Source organism: Poecilia reticulata, linkage group LG3 (assembly GCF_000633615.1).
Source record: "Poecilia reticulata strain Guanapo linkage group LG3, Guppy_female_1.0+MT, whole genome shotgun sequence".
Classification (NCBI taxonomy): Eukaryota; Metazoa; Chordata; class Actinopteri; order Cyprinodontiformes; family Poeciliidae; genus Poecilia; species Poecilia reticulata.
In genome coordinates this window covers 17986008-18005995 of record NC_024333.1, presented here as the reverse complement: position 1 = coordinate 18005995, position 19988 = coordinate 17986008, and the positions used below count along the sequence as shown (strand labels likewise).

General features: G+C 40.6%; 1 protein-coding gene across 7 annotated transcripts in view; it reads left to right on the top strand.

The window, feature by feature from the left end:
- Positions 1-19988, top strand: part of sbf2 (SET binding factor 2) — a 118151-nt gene that overhangs the window by 88894 nt on the left and 9269 nt on the right. For 6 of the 7 annotated variants that reach the window (XM_008405274.2, XM_017304015.1, XM_008405276.2 and 3 more), the window contains 16 exons: positions 605-784; positions 942-1213; positions 2925-3097; positions 3305-3378; positions 6894-7089; positions 7245-7372; positions 9905-10080; positions 10174-10307; positions 10415-10616; positions 10711-10907; positions 11090-11230; positions 13472-13555; positions 15415-15489; positions 16552-16730; positions 17813-17989; positions 18342-18443. In XM_008405274.2, coding sequence (XP_008403496.1) covers positions 605-784; positions 942-1213; positions 2925-3097; positions 3305-3378; positions 6894-7089; positions 7245-7372; positions 9905-10080; positions 10174-10307; positions 10415-10616; positions 10711-10907; positions 11090-11230; positions 13472-13555; positions 15415-15489; positions 16552-16730; positions 17813-17989; positions 18342-18443 — 2490 coding nt within the window. The remainder of the gene's footprint in view (positions 1-604; positions 785-941; positions 1214-2924; positions 3098-3304; positions 3379-6893; positions 7090-7244; positions 7373-9904; positions 10081-10173; positions 10308-10414; positions 10617-10710; positions 10908-11089; positions 11231-13471; positions 13556-15414; positions 15490-16551; positions 16731-17812; positions 17990-18341; positions 18444-19988) is intronic. The other variant, XM_008405275.2, reaches the window with a different exon arrangement.

Here is a 19988-nt window from a genome sequence, read left to right as displayed (position 1 = left end):
TTTGCTTTAAACCTTATGGCTCACTTGATTTTGTTGTTTCTCCCACTTCTTAACACTTTAACAGACTAATTTTACTGAAAACTGTTGTGGTAAATTTGCAGACATTGAAAGGATTAACCAGCCTCTCTTCTGACTGCACATATGGACGGTCGGTGATAATTTTGCTTTGCAGCGGTACCTTTTGAGTTAACTCTCTAGTTGCTTGGTTTGTTTTTATTGTCCAATGTTCTGGCGAGGTGATAAAGCCGGCCTTGTCACACAGCGTGAATCTAAAAAATTCGAAGATTGCGATGAGAAAACTTTTGGGCAAATACTCGATCGTTGCCCTTTTGCTTGTGCCGTGAGAACGCATAATTATTTTGTTCTTTTGCATATCCTTATTTGGTTTTCCTTAGTTACTCCATCATTGAATCCTCCGAAATTCCAACGGCGGCAAACATTTTCTGAGCTACAAGTATTGCAAATATCTCTCCAAATTGCATAATTCACTCTGCATGTCATCGGAAATACGCTGCCCCAGTTTAATTTCAACCAGATAATGTGTTCTTAACTTCTTTTTTTTTTCAGTATTGCATGATGACCTCTGCTCTGTTTTGTCTTGCAGAGACTGGCTGCTGGAGTGAACCAATTTGCCTACACCTGCATACAGGACCATCCCATTTGGACCAACCAGCAGTTCTGGGAAGCCACTTTCTACAGTGAAGTCCAGAGTCAGATCCGGGCCCTGTACCTGAACACCCCAGAAGAAAAGAGAGCCATCTCCGCCACCAAGGAAAAAACAAATGTCTGAGCTGTGCTTTCTAAATCTTTTCTCAATGAAGATGAATTGATTGATCCACAGTGAATTATAGCTGAAGGAAACAAAAAAAAACAATTTTTAACAAACTTAGCGTGATTGGAGCCAAGGAGTGAAGCTGTATCTATTACTCTTGGCTCTGCAGGATGCGGACTCCCAGTCTGCTGCAGGTAGTGATGAGGAGCAGACAGCCATGGACCTGGCGGCGCAGCAGCTGCGCCTGTGGCCCAGTCTCAGCAAGGACAAGCAACAGGAGCTGGTGAAGAATGAGGAGAACACCGTGTTCAGCCAGGCCATCCACTACGCCAACCTTATGGTTTACCTGCTGGTTCCTCTGGACACCAGCAAGAACAAACTCCTGCGTAACGCGCCCGTCACTGACTGGGAGAGTGGCAGCAACAGCATTGTGACAAACAGGTCAGGATTTCCTTCTCTGGACCAAGACGATGCTTCGATTTCTTCCTGTTTGGCTTTATTTTACATTTGAGATCTGGTAACACTTTATTTGAACGGGTGTGCATTAGACTGACTTGAGACTGTCATAAACATGACATAACACATGAATGACTCTTCATAAATGTTTACGACTGTTGTCATGAAGTGTCATTTGGCAAATAAGGACACTTTTAATGCAAAGGTGCACTAAAAGTTGCATTAAAATTTAATTACAAGTGTCAGCTTTGCATTATTGAGTAAATAGTGAAACCTTTAATGCAAAATTCCATTAAAACTTGCATGAAAAGTCAATTTTCATTTTCCTACCAGAAAAATCCTGAACGGATGATTTTCAGTGGCTTTAAGCTCAGGTGCACTTGGGTGATGCAGCAGGAAATGATTTAAACCCCACCACCACGTCCACATCTGAATCGCTGAAAAACAACTAAATTAATCTAATTAATTAAATTTGTAGGAGGTGTAGTCAAGTTCCGGACATAAATCTGATTGAGAGGCTTAAGCAGACCATTCATGCTGTAATGTGTAATCTTAAGGCATTAAAACAAATCAGGGAAGTAGAGTTGGTCAAAATTCTTCTTAAGTGAATTAAAGATTTGTTCATAGTACAAACGCTTGAGAGCAGTCGGAATTAGTTATTGCCAATATTGTTATTAGGGGACATTTATTTTGTTCTATGAAATCAACATTTAAAAACTGAATTTGGATCTTTGAAGACACAAAAAAAAACTATTTTGAGGCACAGCTGGTCTGCAGATTTATAATATTTTTCCTTGACAAAACATAACAAAGTCAGAGTTTGATTTAAGCTTGCTCAGAAGATGTAAGGTAGAGCAATCGGCTTCTGCTGGAGGAAACCTCAAGTTATGTTTTCAGGATCTGGGAGGATGTGAGTTTCTATTAAACAAGGTGATGATAAGTCTGTGGGTGGACGTTTCATAACTCACAGTCTACATGATACCTTCTTTTCAGGCCAAACAGGCTGCTGTGCTTCGTTTGTTTCCGACTTCAATCTGTCATTTGGGCTTATGCTTCTCCTGCATAAAACAGAATGTGGCTCGTTTTCATCCACCTTCGTACTTCCCTGAATGGGCCACACTAAATTAGTTTTTTTTCCTCTGTTTTGCTGTAACTGTGGAGGGAGTTAAGACAGGAAAAACCGGCCCGCGGGTGTTTATTAAAAGTGGAACGAAGTATGAATTTCACAATTGTGTCCAATGATTCGATATTTCGTTTTGTTACGGCTTGTGCAGAATTTAATTTCAATTTCAACAAAAATAACATAATGCTAGTATGTTATCCAGTTTTATTTATTTCTGGAAGTTACAGAAATGCTTCAGCCAAGGATTTATTTATGTGGAAAATATTTGAAGTGTTTTGTCTTACATTTTCATCCCAGACTTGTTTGTTGCTCTCAGGGAACATTTCGATTTCATCATGCAGCATTTGTCCCGGGGAGAGTGTTGCATCACTTTCTCATGTGAAACAACCTCCAGTTTGGAGCGATAAATCCAGCCATCAACGCTTTGCTTCGCTGAAAAATCACCCGGCCGCTCGCTGCTCTTTATCGGGGCGCGTGTTTAAATGTGCGATCTGTCAGCACGCAGCCCCGACTCTTGGAAGCGGCCCCGTGACCTTTTCTTAATCTCAACTGCGTCATCATTTATATTTGCAGCATCGCTGGCAGCATGGCCGAGAGCTTCGACACGGAGAGCGGGTTCGAGGACTCGGAGAACAGCGACACGGCAAACTCCGTGGTCAGGTTTGTTGCCCGCTTCATCGACAAGGTGTGCACGGAGAGCGGCGTCACCCAGGAGCACATCAAGAGCCTGCACTGCATGATCCCAGGTGCAGCATTCACACTCCGTCACATCCCAGACTCCCTCCGCTTCGTACCTCGTAGATGCATGTGTTATGAGTTGATGCCAACGCCTACAGAAATGTATAAGCTCATTAACTCCTGACATGTCAGACAGCCTCAGAAAGTGGATACACACGGACGTGTGCACTTGTAGTGTGTGTTCTGGGTAACCGATCCCCGTGTCTGACCCACAGGAATCGTAGCGATGCAGATGGAGACTTTAGAGGCAGTTCATAGGGAAAGCAGGAGGTTGCCCCCTATTCAGAAGGTGAGTGTGTTCCTCTCCACTGAGCTGCGTGAAAGCTTATATCTGCACAGGGCTTTGTACAATTAAAGCTGTGACTCTACTCTGAATAATGTTAAGCTAAAGAGGATCATAAAACAAATTCAATTTTGATGTTCTCTCCTAAAGCTGGAAAATATGATTCAGCCGTGCTGCAGAGCAAGAGCTGCTCCCCTGTTTACTCTAAAAACCTAATCATCTCCTGCAGTCAGACACACGTATAAAGTCTGACTCTTTATACTTTTCTTTATGAGAAAACAAGGAATTAGTATTTGTAATAATTGCTAAATATTAGTCCCACTCTCCTTTACTTATGATTCTGTTTAAATTCAATTCACCTCTTGCAATTTGGAAATAAAAGTCACTTCTTCCCAGGGTAACGTAATTAACGGACTATTGAGCACACCTCAATATAAGCCACACCCACTAACTTTGGCAAGAAAAAAAATTTGTGCATATATAGGCTGCATTCAACTATTAGTCGCAGGTGTTCATATTGTAATATGAGATATTTACTCAGATAGTTTTTTTTTTACTTTTTAATACGCAGTATGTGCCTGTAACATGGCTACTTAATAAAAATACATCAGCCTATCAAGTTATTGATTACTGTCTTTGTCTTCCACCTGCGCATTAAAACCACTAAAGTCGTCGTCGTCTTCATCGTCATATTCACCAACCTGACTCGCACTTCCCAGTCACTTCTCTTACAGCTGTCCATGCTGCAGTCCAGACTTTCAAAACCCGTTGATAAAAAGCCGTATATTAGCCGCACTGCGGTGTTCTAAGCTTGTGATAAAAGTAGCGGCTTAAAATCCGGAAATCACAGTATTCTCTTCAGAATACTTGCTGTCTCTTTCTCACTCACTATAAATCATTTAAAAATATAGTAGAAAACCTTGCATGACATTAAAGTATTAATGTGAAGTCTGCAGGCTCCTCTGAACTAGTGGTCTGTAGCAACAACATTCAAATACACACATGTCACGCAGTCAGTCTGTTGCAATAAAGCTCCTGTCCTACAACATATGTAGAAGCAGCTTAAATGAGATTGTTGTCCAACTAAACCTGGCTTAGACGCTTTAATGGGCTTATTAAATCAACATTAAGCCAAAAAAAAAAAAAAGTACACTTGCACAATATAAACTTATTCAACATATTTGTATCATCTGGATCTCATGTGGGTACTTTGCAGCATAGTTAACTCTATAATACTGTAACTGAAAGGTGACCAAGTCATGATGTCACACCACCATGCCTGACAAGGGCTGAGGCCTATTAGGGGTTTGTGCTTATGTGTTTAGTTTAATTTTAACCAGATGCTGCATTAGAACCCAAAAGGTTTCTTATTTGTCTTGGACTTTTAAGTGGATGTTATTCTCCAGACAAGGCCATGTCATTTTAAATGTTACCAGACAAATGGGCAACAGTAAGTGATCTGAATTTACATTATCTTTAGAAAGGGTATTTTACTTGCGTCACAACTCTTGGTGCGTTTCGTGCCTCCTCTAAATTTAGTCTGGTTTGTAGAGCGCCAGTCACATACAGTTTTTTTTTTTTTTTTTTATCCAGGCAACAGCGCGCTTTATGTTTTGACTTGTGGACCCAGCTGTGCCATATGTCTGCCAGTTCTCTACAAATCCTACAATTACACACAAACAAACGTCATGTTATTACTGTCCTGGGAGCAGCTTGGAAACCAACATGCACGTTCTGCCTGCTGCTCACGTGTTAATGTGAGACAGAACTTCCACTCTTAAGAATATGCCAGAATCTGCTAGAAAGCATGCCACAACAAATTCAAGAGTCTTGATTCACCTGGATGGTTGATGTCATAATACTTAGAAGCCGTAATGGATCGTTTAGCTTGCAGGAGTAATGAGGTGCACGGGGACTCTGCTTCTCTGTCCCACTTTTCGTTCAAGGACAGACTCAAGAGGCTATAATTATCTCCGGGCCAGACCTCAGTTCCCTTAGGTCGACTGTGGCCTCAACAGGAAACCCTCTGATTGAGCTGATGTCCCTTTTCTTTCAGATTTTGAACTGTGGAACAATTGAATGTTTCTGCAGGTCAAAAGGAGGTAAAACGGCGACAGTGCAGACATGCAATTGAAGAAATTGACCATTTCGTCTTGGTTAATAATCAGTCCTATGAACAAACCACTAAAGTGCACTTCTGTAAGCCACAATGGATCAAAAGGTGTTCAAAATTTCTTTATTTTACATTTAAGTGTTTCACCTCATCAAATTCAAATTAATATAAGACAAATATAGCCCGAGTACATAAACACTTTTTAAGTTAATTGAGATCTCATTTGTTAAAATGCTCAAATCCAACTTGACTCCTTGGGAAATATTAATTCTCAGATCTTTACAATTAAGAAATCATCTAACACTACCCATTTGACAACATGAAGTAGGCTAAAATATCTCGAAAGTTGTGAAACCTATCGACATGTATCAGTCTGGAAAGGCTTACAGAGTCCTTTCTGTGACTCTGGGACTAGATTAGAACACAGTTTTCCACAAATAGTGAAAACATGAAACGGCAGTGACTCTTTTATTTATCAATATTCTATGAACAAGGTCATAAAGCAACATAGAACAACATCTAAAGCACTGCAGGCCTCACTAACTTCACTTATGGTCAACATCCACTGCTCAAGGATGAGAGAAGAACTGAACAAAAATGGCATCAATGGGAAGAGCTTCAGCTACATAGACATGAAGTGCTATTAAATATTTCTTGGAAACCAGGACTCGCCTTTTCTTTTCTTTCGACTGGATAGGCCAGTGCATGCATGATTGATGATTGTTCCATGTGAAAAGTATTTCAACAAACATTCATATAATTACTGACCATATTCATATTCTGAATTCCATATTCTGAATTTTTCTAATTATTTCCATTTTTATTTTTCACAATTTAAAACTGAATAAACAAAAACGAAAGTGTGCACTTTGTCATGCATTTCAGTTCCACTTAAATGTAAATCTCTAAATATAATTATTGCTAAAATCTTTTCTACATGTGCAAAATACCTCTTATCAGTTGTCCAGATGTCGAAAACATAATGTGAAAATCAATAGTTAAGTTCAGTGAACAAGACAAACAACATTTTTTTCTTAATAAGGCACAATTGAGCGAGTTCTCCTGCAGAGATTGAAAAGGGAAATTATTCCCCTCATAGGGTTGCAAATTGATTGTTTTTCTTGGATGTTTGTGGATAATTTTAAAAATGCTGCATGGTGGTTTTTGCACGTAAGGTTTAAGACCTCTCCAAAGAGGCCATATGGTGCTCTGATTAGACATTATGATGATAAATTTATTTCCTGAATCTGATTCAGTGACGCAAATCTCACAGCTTAGCCGTCCAGTTTTAGTGCTTTCTTGTCAATAAAAAAAACGCCTCAGCTGGAGCGCGGACGTGCCTGTAGACAGGTACGGCGCCTGTTTTCTTTTTGCATAATGTGCTGGGTTTTTGTGTTTCTCCCATCAGCCGAAGATTCTTCGTCCAGCTCTGCTTCCTGGAGAGGAGGTGGTGTCAGAAGGGCTGCGGGTGCTGCTGGACCCCGACGGCAGGGAAGAGGCCACCGGGGGCCTCCTCGGGGGCCCTCACATCCTGCCAGCAGAGGGGGCTCTCTTTCTTACCACATACCGCATCATCTTCAAAGGCATTCCTCATGATCCATTAGGTACGCACCGAATTGCAGCAGAAAATGTATAATTTACATAATACCATTGCAGATAGTGATAGAATATCCAGTGCCATGTAGGGATTTTCTTAATGCTATGAATGATTTTAAAATTCTGTTTAATTTTTCTTCCTGATCTTTGTGTGTTTGTGCAGTGGGGGAGCAGGCGGTCATCAGGGCGTTCCCTGTGTCCACGCTGACCAAAGAGAAGAAGATCAGCATCCAGAACCAGCTGCAGCAGAACATGCAGGAAGGTCTGCAGCTCCGCTCAGCATCATTTCAGGTAAACACTCGAGCACGTTTGTCAGGTGATTCCTAGTTTTGCTGGTTGTTAAACTGTTGGTGTGTAGAGCTCAGCAAGATGCTGCTCAGAACTAAATTATCAGCAGGAATCGTGCGATTTAGTGTTGCACAGATCATTTCTGTCAGCTCTCAAAGGCTTGGCGTTATGCAAACATTAAGTGCTTCATAGAGCTGGCACCACACTTACTGGCAACCCTGCTAAGGACGCTCGCCGTAAGAAACATTCATATTTTGCTGCAAGTTAATTTCTTCAGTGGGAACAAAATCCAAACAAAACAGTTTTAACAAATCACAGGTACCACAACTATTGAGAGGCCTGCTGCTAATTCTTTAGACAATTTACTATTGCCAGCAGGATAGTTCATACTGTTCTTTCCTCTTTGCCTTGTTGGCTTCTTGCTTGCTTTTGTGACCTCGAAATGCCACTCTTTCCTCCTTCACCGTTTTTCTCAAACTTTTTCAAGATAAATTACTTCCCTCTGCAGCCTTGTCTATCACTGGCCCAGTTCTAAACTGTTTAGTCATTGCTCTGACTGTCGATACTTTCAAGTTTTGACAAGTAGCTGTCACATTTAGAGCCTGAACTTTTAATGCATTCATTTAAATTAATTACATTGATTTTAACACAATTATTCCCTGTTTTTATATAAAAAGGTTCCATTTGGAACCCATGTGCTGTATTTCTGGTACACCCGTATATCTGACGCACAAGCGACATCTGCAAATATCGACAGATGGCAAAACCTTTTTTTTTGCCCACTGTAGGATAATTTTTGTTTCAAAAAGGAGAAAGGAGGAGTTAGCCCAACGCCCAAACTATTAAAGCTCAACATGCCACCTCAATGCAAAACATGTTGCTGAATAACCTAAATGACTGATTACGAATAATCAATATTTTTATTAAGCTCTTGTGCCCATTTATTCAATAATTTAGCAGCAGAAACGGTTTTTGAATTTAAAATGTTGCTTATTTTGTCGATGTATAACTTTGGTTAAAATGTGATTAATTGTGATTAATGAAAGCCCTGCAATTAACTTGATTGGACATTTTAATCGAGCCCCACCATTAATCATGTTTTATCCAATTTCAGATATCCATCTACACTGTAGCAATTTACAGCCTTAATTGAATGGCATAGTTTCCTGTCTTTCCCATTTTGAAGAGTGATTAAAATAAATAAAAAAATCCATCCATCCATTTTCTTTACACCCTTGTCAATTAGTGGGGTCGGGAGGGGTGCTGGTGCCCATCTCCAGTACTTTATTTAATTACAGACTATTGTGGTGCCACTTTATATGGAATTCTCCTTAGTTTAGGTAATTGAAGGTCGAGTTGTTAGAAAATTGCCTGCATGAGATTACACTGCTGAATAAAGATTTCCTTTTAAGTCCTTTAACTCTCCTTTGCCAGCTAATTATTGTGGCTGAATATATATTTGTGTAATTTATAAAAGCTTCAAAGAAGCGGTGCACTCTCATAGTTTATCAATTAAATAAATACATTTGTAGGAATCCAATAAAAAAGATTGCGTATCTTTTCAGAAACCACTTCTTAACACCACCTTGAGACAGAGTCTTAAACCCAGAACTGACTGAGCTATTTGGATCAAATTCCTCCCCAACTCTGTAACAGCCAGTGTGATACAGGGAGTACAAATTGCAATTTTATGGTTATTTGAATGCCAGTATGTGTGTTGGAAGTCCACCAATGTGGACGTTCCTTCATCCTGCGATCACCTGCAGTGCTGGGTTACTCCATCCTACGGAATAACAGGCCCCAAGTGTGTCTTGCTCTTTGGCGCTGACCTTTGATCCTCCTCCACGCTGATATCAGTCATGTTATGGCTGCCGGAGTCATCTGACCTTAACCCTGTTAAGCTTGGTTGAAGTTTCTGGAAACGGCCGGAGCGATGTACTCATCGTATGTAAACCTTTTTTCTAGGAATGTGTGGTGAAATCACAGCCCAGCAGCTCAGAGTTGAGAGTTTGATTGTTAAGACCCACTTTTTTTTTTTTAAAGCATTATATTATTTTCTATTGTTTCACTTAAATTTGATGTTTTTATATCCCCTGATAGCAATGTCTGTCAACAAAAAAAGGAACCTGAAATTTACGGATGTGTTCATACTTTTGGAAGGAGTTCCACTGAGTGTGAAATATCTTTTAAAAATCCCTGTGGTCGCGATGTTACAAGCTTCTCAGAAACAAAGACAAAAAGCTGTTTATGTGAAGCATGTTTTCGTCCTCTTTACTTGTTCTGCTGTAAAATTGTTTTATGGTTCATTCCTGTCGTTTTACAGATCAAACTAAGTCCAGTTGTTCTGCCTGTGTGCGATGTTGTTTCTGCACTGGCTCTGCGTACGCTGTTGAACCCACACACACACACACACAGGCTCATAGCCAGAACTTTACATGCTGTGTCTTCTAGAGTAAATTTTTATATTGGCGTCTGATACTTTGTTAAAAAATTGTGGCTTTTTAAATAATCATGTTTTTTGTATTTCTGTTTCAGTTAATAAAAGTAGCTTTTGATGAGGAGGTTAGCTCAGAGGTGGTGGAGATCTTCAGGAAGCATCTGCAGAGGATCCGCTACCCTCAGTCCATCTTCAGCTCATTTGCGTTTGCGGCAGGACAAACAGCTCCTCAGCTGATCCTTCCTAAACCAAAAGAGAGAAACACTGGCTTAAGGTTTGCAGACTCAGGGCAGAAATGCCATGTTTTAAATCAAACGTGTAATGAAACGAAGCCTCAGATAGAAACTCTGCTCTGTTCTCCTCACAGAACACTGTCGAAAACCCTTGTCAAAGGTGCGAAGAGGGCAGGAAAGATCACGATGGGCCGAGGTAGTCAGAGCTCGCTGAAGAAGGCCGACAGAGGCAGCCGGATGACCTGGCAAGAAGATGATGACATTTCAAGTGGGAAAATAGACGTTTTTACATATTGAATTCACTGTGAAAAAAAAGATATGAACTGGGATAAAGTTTACTCTATGTAATTCTGTGTTTTTGTATGTCGGATTTAGTATCCGACGACGGTGAACCACCACCCTGCAGCACTTTGAGAGCATCTGAGAAGTCCACCATGGAGCAGCTGGTGGAGCAGTCCTGTTTCCGGGACTACCAGCGTCTCGGTCTGGGGACCATCACGGTCAGCTCGTCTCGCTCCAAATCAGGCGACCAGTTCAGGATCACAGCCGTGAACAGACTCTACTCCCTCTGCCGCAGGTACGGCTGCCCTCTGATCACCTAAGTTTCTTCAACTTTGTTTTTCCCCCAATGAATCACACCAGAACTCTGCTTTTCCCCCCACTCTCTTCAGCTACCCAGGGCTACTGGTTGTACCTCAGGCCGTGCAAGACAGCAGTTTACACAAAGTAGCACGATGTTACAGGCACAACCGTCTGCCTGTTGTGTGTTGGAAACATCCGCGGACCAAAGCTGTGCTCATGCGCTCAGGAGGCTTCCATGGCAAGAGTGTGGTGGGGCTGTTCAAGTCACAGAACACTTCCTCAGCATGTGGGTTTGCTTTCTAAGAGGCACAGAAAATTCTAGAAACTTGAGCTTTTTGGCAATAAATCTGCTAGATTGCTACTTTGGGTTACGACTTGCAAAAATTACACCAAAAACGTGACCATGGTTGCAAAAGAAAACACAAGTTTTCTGATTAAAGTGGTTGTCTTTTCTATTTTCGTCTTCAGCACCAGCCTCCTCGTCAGATTCATCCAGTAGTCTTGAACAGGAGAAGTACCTTCAAGCCATCCTTGACTCCATCCCAACCATCTTCAAAATTAACGGCACCAACACCCTGTCCAATCGCTCCCTCATCGGCCTTTCACCAGGTAAAATAGTATTTGAACCACTGGTTTGTTAAACTCTTCGTAGCAAAGCCCATTGTAGACTTTATCAGGTTGTTGGGTTTTTTGCCTTGGTGTCAAAAAAGAGAAAACTAAATATATTAGTATCCACTCGCACTTCATGATCAGATTTAAATATGTGACACATTTTTGATCATCAGGTAGTTTTATTCAGGAAAATTCTTTCTTACCAACCTCAACCTCAAAATCCATTATGGCTGCCCTGCATATGAATGTTGGTTATAGCTGCTGTAAATAAGTGTTGTTTGAACTTTTTACCATTTTTATTAGGTCAGATCTTTTCACGTAGTGCTATACCAACTTCATTACTGAACATGTGGCTGTAATGTTTATTTACAGCTGAGAAATGCTTTGCTAGCAGTTTGTATTGCTAACAATAGGCTGGACACTGAGAATATCAATTAGCAAATTCCTCTAGTTTTTGAACCTCGATCTAGAAGCTTGGTTTTATTTGCTTGATGTCATTTCCAGGTCCAAGGTCTGACTTATATAGCACAAATATTCACCAGGAGCTGTTTCCAGTTCTCTGTGGTATTTTTAAGTTTGGAGAAGAAAGTTCTTAAAATTTTCTCTTCTGAATTTTTCTTTTGAAAAGTTTCTGAGTTTCTAATAGTTGTTTCAAATGCTATGTCTGACTACAAGCTATATAAGTACCACCAGTGATGGTTACAATATAGTGTGAAAAACATTTTAGACTATATATGTTTACGTTTTTATCCTGTAATCGTCGTCTAATTCTTCACATACAATCATAAACTAAATTACACCGTACGCTGATGATAATCAGATGTCTTTGTGCCTTGCTGTATATAACATTATCTGCTTTTAATGACAAACTGCTGACAATGTTTGGCCTCTGTTTATCTTCTAGATTTACTGTAGTGTAAAAAATCTACTTTGTTTGTATGTTGACGAACTGCTGCAGTCTGATGTTATTATGGCTCTCCAGCCTTTTATAATCCAGCTAGAGCAGTAAAGATGGATTTTCATATAGAGCCGTACCAGTTGGCCTGCTTTGCACAGGAGCTGAAAACCAGAGCATAAAAATGGCAGAAGGCCAATAATGTTATCAGTTAACAGTAATGGCTCCTAGTCAAAGCGGGGGGCATGAGAAAGGGCTGCTTAAAGCAAACAGAACAAAAGTCTTTGTTGCCTTTGCTGCCAGTCGGACTGCTCGCACACCTTAAGGTTTCCCAACTGAGACACACTCTGACCCGAACTTGTTTCCATGTCTCTTTAGAAATTAACCCATAGAAGTGAAGCTGGGGCAGATTTATTAAATGTAGGCTGCTCTTGGAAGTGAGTGAGGATATGAAGATTGTTGGTCAATGATATCGACACACAAACCAAAATTACAATAAATGATCATATCACAATTTGACACGTGTTTGTTCTTGGTTTGCCAGGTAAAAAAAAAAAAAAAAACTTTTACTGTTATAAAACCAAACAATATTCTGAACTGAAAGATTAAAACAAGTTTTAATTTTAACTGAACTAAAAAATAATCAGTAAATATCAACAGGTTAAGCTGCCTTCTCTGCTGCCTGCTGCCCCAACCTGACCTGATTTAGCTTCAAGGGGAAGCATTGGGGCTCCCGTGGGAAAAAAACTAAGCTTGTTTTCTGAAGGGACAAGAGGCCACATAGAGTTCATTTCTTCCGATAAAAAAGAAGGTGCACAGCAGCAATTGTCGAAGTTATTTGTGTGTTGTTTTCTTTGTTCTCAGGTAATTGCTTTCTCCCTTTTTGAGTCTGGTCAGCAGTTATCTTTAATGACTTATCTTTATGTCTATGTCTGTGTGTGCGCGCGCGCGAGTGTCCAGTAAAAGGGACGGAGAAAGAAAAGGAGACTGTTTGTATTTAAGGGATTTAAAAGGAAATTGGTACAATAAAAGGTTATGTCAGAATCACCAGACTGTCTAAGGTCTTTCCTCGGTTCATTCATCTTGGACTTCTCCCAGCCCCGCCTGAATCCTGCTAATCCAGACAGTTTCTGCACATTTAGCTCAAATAACTCTTGTTTTTGGATCAGAAAGGATTTTCAGAAGGGTAAAAAAACAAACAAGCAGATTTTGCTGTGGCTCTATGAGCTTATGTAGACATACTGAGGATGCAGTTTTCATCTAATTCTCATTCTGAAACTCTATACATGTAGCGTGCGACTTGTGTTTACATCCTCTTTGCTGTGTCACTCTTTTGCCTTCAGGCAGTGAAAGAAGAACATCGCGATTATCAAAGATGGCTCCCGTCCACTTGGAGATCCCATTCTCAAACAGCTTCACCAGAGGAGGTGCGTGTTTGACGTTGCTTTTCAAATATTCAGTGTTGTGTGTGGTTCTGCTGCCAGGTGAAACATGAAACACAAGTGTCACGTCAACACCACGTCTATGAGATCCGCGTAAATTCAATAGCTCAGTAAATTTAAATTCTTCATTTGTGGAAAATTAAGCTTCTTTGTGTAGTGAGAAAATTCTAGAAATATTGATATTTCATTGGGGTGAAATTTATAAATGGCATTTGTTTTGTTGTTTTTTTGCTTGTAGTTTTCCAGACTCATTAGCATTGCTGTAATGCTATCTACCAGATGAAGACTTAATGTACCGTTAAGCTGTTATATTATTGTGACTGCTTGTGTTGGAATTTGAACTCTTGGAAAGAAATCTCAGTACAGTGTTTTTGTCTCAGAGTCAGCATTTCTTACCTATTACTCACCAATTCAGTACAAAGGTCAAAGGCAAAAATATTGTTCAGATTGACTCAGCGGATTTTGAGCTCACTAGTGGATGCATGACACATCACCTCCTAAATTTTTTGCACTGGTCTTATGAGTAAAGGCGAGTGCTTTACTCCCAGTTTTCTGAGGTTCAAAAACCACATATAAGAAAATGCCTTGGGAAAATATTTGGCAATCTAGAGATATAATTAAGTTTTTAATTTTTAGGATTGTTTTCTTTGCTTGGTTGCAAAATTAGAAGCATTTTGTCATGCTATCTTTATGAAAATGTCTGAAATTGTTTGCTAAACCATTTTTACTCACAGCAGCAAAACTGGGAGAGGGGCACGATGACACCCAAAAGAGTTATTAGAAGAGTTTTCACTTGCTTAATTACATGTCTAGTTAACAGTGTGGTCTGCACAGTGTAAGGTGTAATTATCCTAAAAACTGCTGGTGGCTGAATTTATATTTGATTAGTGACTTATGATTCAATAAAAAAAATGGCAACTGAGTCTGGGCTGCATTTGATCTAGCTGTGCAAAAACTCAACTATTTAGACATTTTCTTAAAGACTCTTCAAACATTGTTTGTGTGTTTTTTTTTTTTGGTATCTCTACATTTTACTCTAGATGTTTGTATACACTGTATAAAAAGATACGTAGATGTTTTTAACCTGAGATTTTCTGTGGGACCAAAACTATGACTGTCATTTTCCCATGTAAATTTTATTTTTAAAATCTGATTTTAAAAAATGTTTAAAACATGTAATCATGTTGTCATTTATGGTGGTTTGAAGTAATTTTGGTAATCTCGCCTGACCTCAGACAAAACATTTAGCTTGAATCAACATCAAACGTTGCAAGAAAGAAGGTGGTGTCTTTTTATACAGTGTATGTAGATCTTTTGATGTTTTTTATATGCGAATATTTGTTCATCCATTCATCCTGTTCAGTTTTTTAGCCAAAAGTGATTTTGGCAAACAAAATTCAATACTTCTTTTTTGCTAAAAGATGATTCACTTTTGGCAAAAATTGTGACGATATTAAAAAATGCTTTTTTTTTACAGAAAGGGTTTTAATGATGATTGGGTATGTGATTAGCTGTGTCTGGGATACCAGGAGGCGGGCGCTCGCCCGGGGTGCCATCATGCACTGCTCTTAGGAAACAACACGTCACATCTTCTCTGCATAAAATAAACCTAAATCTGGTCTTTGGTTTTTTTTTAGACTCCACCAATCATAACATTGGAAAATTCATTCATGCATGCCGCTGTATGACAATAATTTTCCCAGTCATTAAAACAAAGTAATTTTGATTTGTTGCTACATGTAGCCCAGTCTGTTTGTTTGCATGTGTGTGTGAGGTTGTAGGTTTGGTTGGTATGGTGACGTTAATTTGCCCCATCCTCTCTCCTGTACCCAACAACATCCCAGTGCTTGAGTACAGAGACAAACTATTTGCTCACCCAAACCAAAAACCTGCCACTAAGGAAAGAATCCACAATCAAGGTATAGTGAAACTGTTGCTTCCCCTCCTTTCTAACACATCTGTAGAGCCTCAGCCTCTCTGCTCCCTCTAATCTACACAAACGCTCACTAACCAGGTCAAATAACATGGCTCATTCTGCTGCACAGCTCTGGCTTAGACCTTTGTGTAACATCCTACTAATCATGGCTGACTTTGCGGCTGCTCCTCTGGGAGCTGTGGTTTTTCACAAGCAAGAGTGGCTGCTTTCATGTGGTCTTTTTCTGTTGTTCATGTCTTGGCTCAGCATTGCTGTGGTCAGCTACGAGCCGGGTCCAAAACGACAAGGAGAGGAAGCCATTTGTCATAAAACAAGACTCAAACGTAATGAAAATCCTGCAGCTCAGAGAAGACACGTCAACTAAGCAAGCAAGAAAGGTGCATGCCAGGGAATAGAAATCCTGCAGATATATTTGCTGTACGTGTGACGCCAGTGTTTTTCTGTTTATAACTGGGCTCACATCGGCATCTTAATCCTGTCATCAGGTCTGGCTTCAAATGTAAACAGTTAGCTGATAGTAGCTTTGAAAAGTTTTACAGAGAGCTTATAAAACTCGATATGTTTCAAAATAAACTTCAGCATATTTTGAAGGGATTTTAGTTTAAACGATTAAAAGCTCCTATAAAACTTGTCTGCTTTAAAGCGTTTGGAAAAATGAATGAAATTCAAAAGGACTGAAAGTGATTTTTGTGGGAAAAAAAATCACTTCTCTCAATGGTGATTTACGATGTTTGGACGTTATGGCATGCTGGCTATTGTAGATATTGGTTCGTAGACTTGTTGACTCTCTAAGAATTCCAGCAACTTCTGCTTCTAATATCTCAGATCCGCACAGGCAACTGCTTTGCTGGCAGACACAGAACACTGAGGTGTTTATATAATCCAAATTGAACGGCTGTGCATGTGAATGCAGTCTGCATGTCGTACGTTATTCATTATTCAGTCGTAGTGTATTTGACAGCATGTGTACATTAGTGTCATTCAGACAAGCCGGCTCCTGCATGTGTGCGAATGTATGCAAGTTTTTTTTGTTTTTTTTTTGCAGGCATGTGGGCCAGTCTGCGTTCAAGCGGCAGACTCTCTCAGCACCCGTCACAGGGCGACGTGGGCGCCAGGCTGGCAGGGAAGGATCTGGCGCCCCCTGCAGGAAGCAGCAGTCTGCAGGCTCAACTCCGAAAGCATCGAGCCGCCTTTTACATCTTTGGAGAAAAGTCACATCTCAGGGTGAGAAAGAGAAAACCAGAAGCTTCGATAAGTTTTATTTTTCACAAATATTTGTAGCTCATTCATACTGTTTTGACCTAAAATCTACTTTGAACACAGGTTGAAATATTTCTTTTAGCTGTTAAGGTCGTGGTGGTCATATTGTTGTCGTGATCTATAGAAATCATATTTCTTCCCTGCGATTTGACATGTATGTTTCTGTTGATGTTTGCCTGAAAGCTATGGCAGAGTGTTAAGTAGCCCAGCATGCAGAACATTTAAAGATGATCTATTATGCTTCCTTAAACAGTTAGTACAGGTCTATGGGCTATACAAAATATGTTCATTCCATTTTTAGCACAAAATCATTCTTAGTGAAATTTTAGTCTGCTGAGTTCTGCCTATTTTGAACTTTCAAAAGGGCTGTTTTATTACTTCTTGTCACTTTAAACCAAATAAGCTGTTGCTGGCCATGCCCCAAAACTCAACGTTTACACTCACAAGCGAAAATGGCCGCAAACACATGCATAATTGTACAACCAAACATCTTTGAAAAGCAGAAGTGGAGCCTCCACCACAATCAACAAGAATTCATCAAGTGGTTTCTGGATAGTAAGTCAACAACCAAACACTTCCCTTTTCCAGCAGCCATTGTACAGCGCATACAGTGGTAAAACCAGCTGGCCAAACATGCTGTAGCTGAGCTTGAGTTGCCAGGCAACAGGCTGGGCTCGACTATGGTTGCTAAGTAACGGTGCAGTGCCCGTCAACTGTGACTTAATAACAGGGAAGTCTTTTTTCTAAGTGCCTGGTTTGTTTTTAGAAGCAGTTCAAAGTATAAAAAAGTGCAAAATATGAATTTTGCATAGTAGGTCTGCTTTAACATAATGTTCACCTACCAGAGTTTACAGTTATGGTAAGTGTTGGGAAATTACACCCATCAGCTATGTAATACTGTACCAGCGTTCAGGTGCTTGTTAACACAAACTACCCACAAATGACAAATTCAGATAATTAAACATAGGTTTCCTTAATATCACAAAGACAAATCCATAGCATTTAAATTTATCTTGTTCTTGCCTTTGATTGTGAACACAACACAGGGACTCAGACTGGACTCCTCCCTGAACTGTGAACTGGTGCCAGTGGAGTTTGCAGACGCGCGTCAGGTGAAAGCTGCATTTAAGAAGCTGCTGAGGGCCTGTGCCCCCAGCGCCCCCTTTTCCGACTCGGAGGACTCCTTCCTCAAAGCCCTGGAAGAATCTGAGTGGATGCTGCAGGTGACTGACAGTCAACACATCTACAACACGGATATTCACTTGGAGTCCGGCTGAAAGTTATGTGGGAAGCAAAGGGTCATCCTGTATAGCAGATTCACATCATGGATAAATTATGTGAATAAATCCACTCTGAAGCCATTTTCCCAAAGGAAACACATTCTTAAAGCAGGGCTGAGAGCATGCTAGTCATCTGATTGGCCCCCTGCAGCCTTACACTTGGCACACAACACAATCTGTGGGAAACTAGCAGCGCTGAATGAGTCCTTTTCCCCTAGACCGAACATGGCAGTATGTCCATGGTGGATAAATGTGTCTATATTTGCTCACATGCACATATGTCAATGTCTCACAGCTTCACAAGATCCTGCAGCTGGCCCTGTCTCTGGTGGAGCTTCTGGACAGCGGCTCATCCATCCTGCTCAGCCTGGAGGACGGCTGGGACATCACCACACAAGTGAGAGAGCTGCATTAATGCCTTCCTGAGCGACACAAATAAACATATGCAGATGTGAGGAAAAGAGTGAGATCAGTTGATCCAGAAAGACTTTTGGCAGATCTCTGCTGATTAAGATCTCAAGTGAGACACCCAGTTTCCATGTGCTGTCCACATTACAGTGAGGATTTGTGTGATTTGATTAGTGCTGCAAGTGTGTTGCGCAAAAATGTCTTTGGTTTAAATGCCTCTTTGAATCATTTCGGTTCCTGCTGATTGTTTTACTTGTGGAGAGCTTCCCGTAGATCGTTAGCTTGCGCAGCCATGCTGAGGAATCCTGTCTTGTCGCACTTTGTTTCTGAGTGGTTTATAGAGATTGAAAGCAGAAACAAGTACCTTCACACCGCACCTCAGAGGCAGCCATGTGTGATTCATAAATATGCCGTTTCTCCTCTTCCCGCTCATCCTCTGATCGGCTGCAACTCTGATATCCAGATATGATAATAAACTCTCAAGTATTTCAACCTCGCTTCACTAAATCAGTCGTAAATCTAATCTTGGTTTCTGGGCTCATGGTTCTGATTTTGTAGGTATGTAAACATGTCTAAGTGCTGATCTGTTGTCAGTATCTTAGCATTTTTTATTTGTTTTCTGAGCTCATGTTTTCCATGGTGACCTGCGCTCATGTAAGTCTCCTGATGTGTTTATGAGGCTTGTAAGGCCCCAAGCTGCTGCTCTGAGGTTCCCTCATGTGCGGCACGTGTTCGGCCCTGAGCATCTTTCTCCATGGGCCGCCGGCTCCAACAGGCCAGGTCCAGCTCGGCCCCGGCACAAACAAATGGGATCCATATGCTTTTTCTCTCCCTGCCTCACTTCATAGGCACCCAGCAGACAGGATACAGAACTGTCTTTGCTTTTTTTGCTTTCTTTTTTTCTTACACACTGTTCATCGCACTTCTTCAGAGGCTTCATTTAAAGCTCAAGATATTTTTTTTTCACCACTTAGCGCAGGGTCTTCTAGTAAACCTCACAAGGGAAAGCCTAAACTTTGTTTCTTGCTCATTCGACACGCGTCAGGGCTCATTAGCTCAGAGGACGCGGGCAGGGAAGCAGGATAACCACACAGCATGTATGGACAAGTGGTTCTTAATAGTTGTTTAGTAAAAATTGGACAAGTGTGCCTCAGTGGTTTCGATAATAAATATTGAGAAATTGGCTTTTGTTTTTATTTTTTAAGATGATTGTCAAGCCCATATTTAGTCAAGAGCTACTTTGCTTTAAACTGCATCCCTTTTCCAACACACCTGAATCAAACGGCTGAATCCCCTCCTCAGGGTGTCATTCAGCTTTGCAGACGTCTAGTAACAAGCTATTCATTTCGTTGGTGTTGGTAATGGATGCATCTAAGGTTTGCATGATAGTAGCTCTTGAGGACTGGACTTAGGCACCTCTGATCAAGGCTGTGTGACGGCGTTAGGTTTGCTGAGAGCTATGGGTGCGGCTCAGCAAGTTGATACATCACAGGTTCTGCATAAACGTAATAAAACAGCTTTCAGTCTGTTTGAT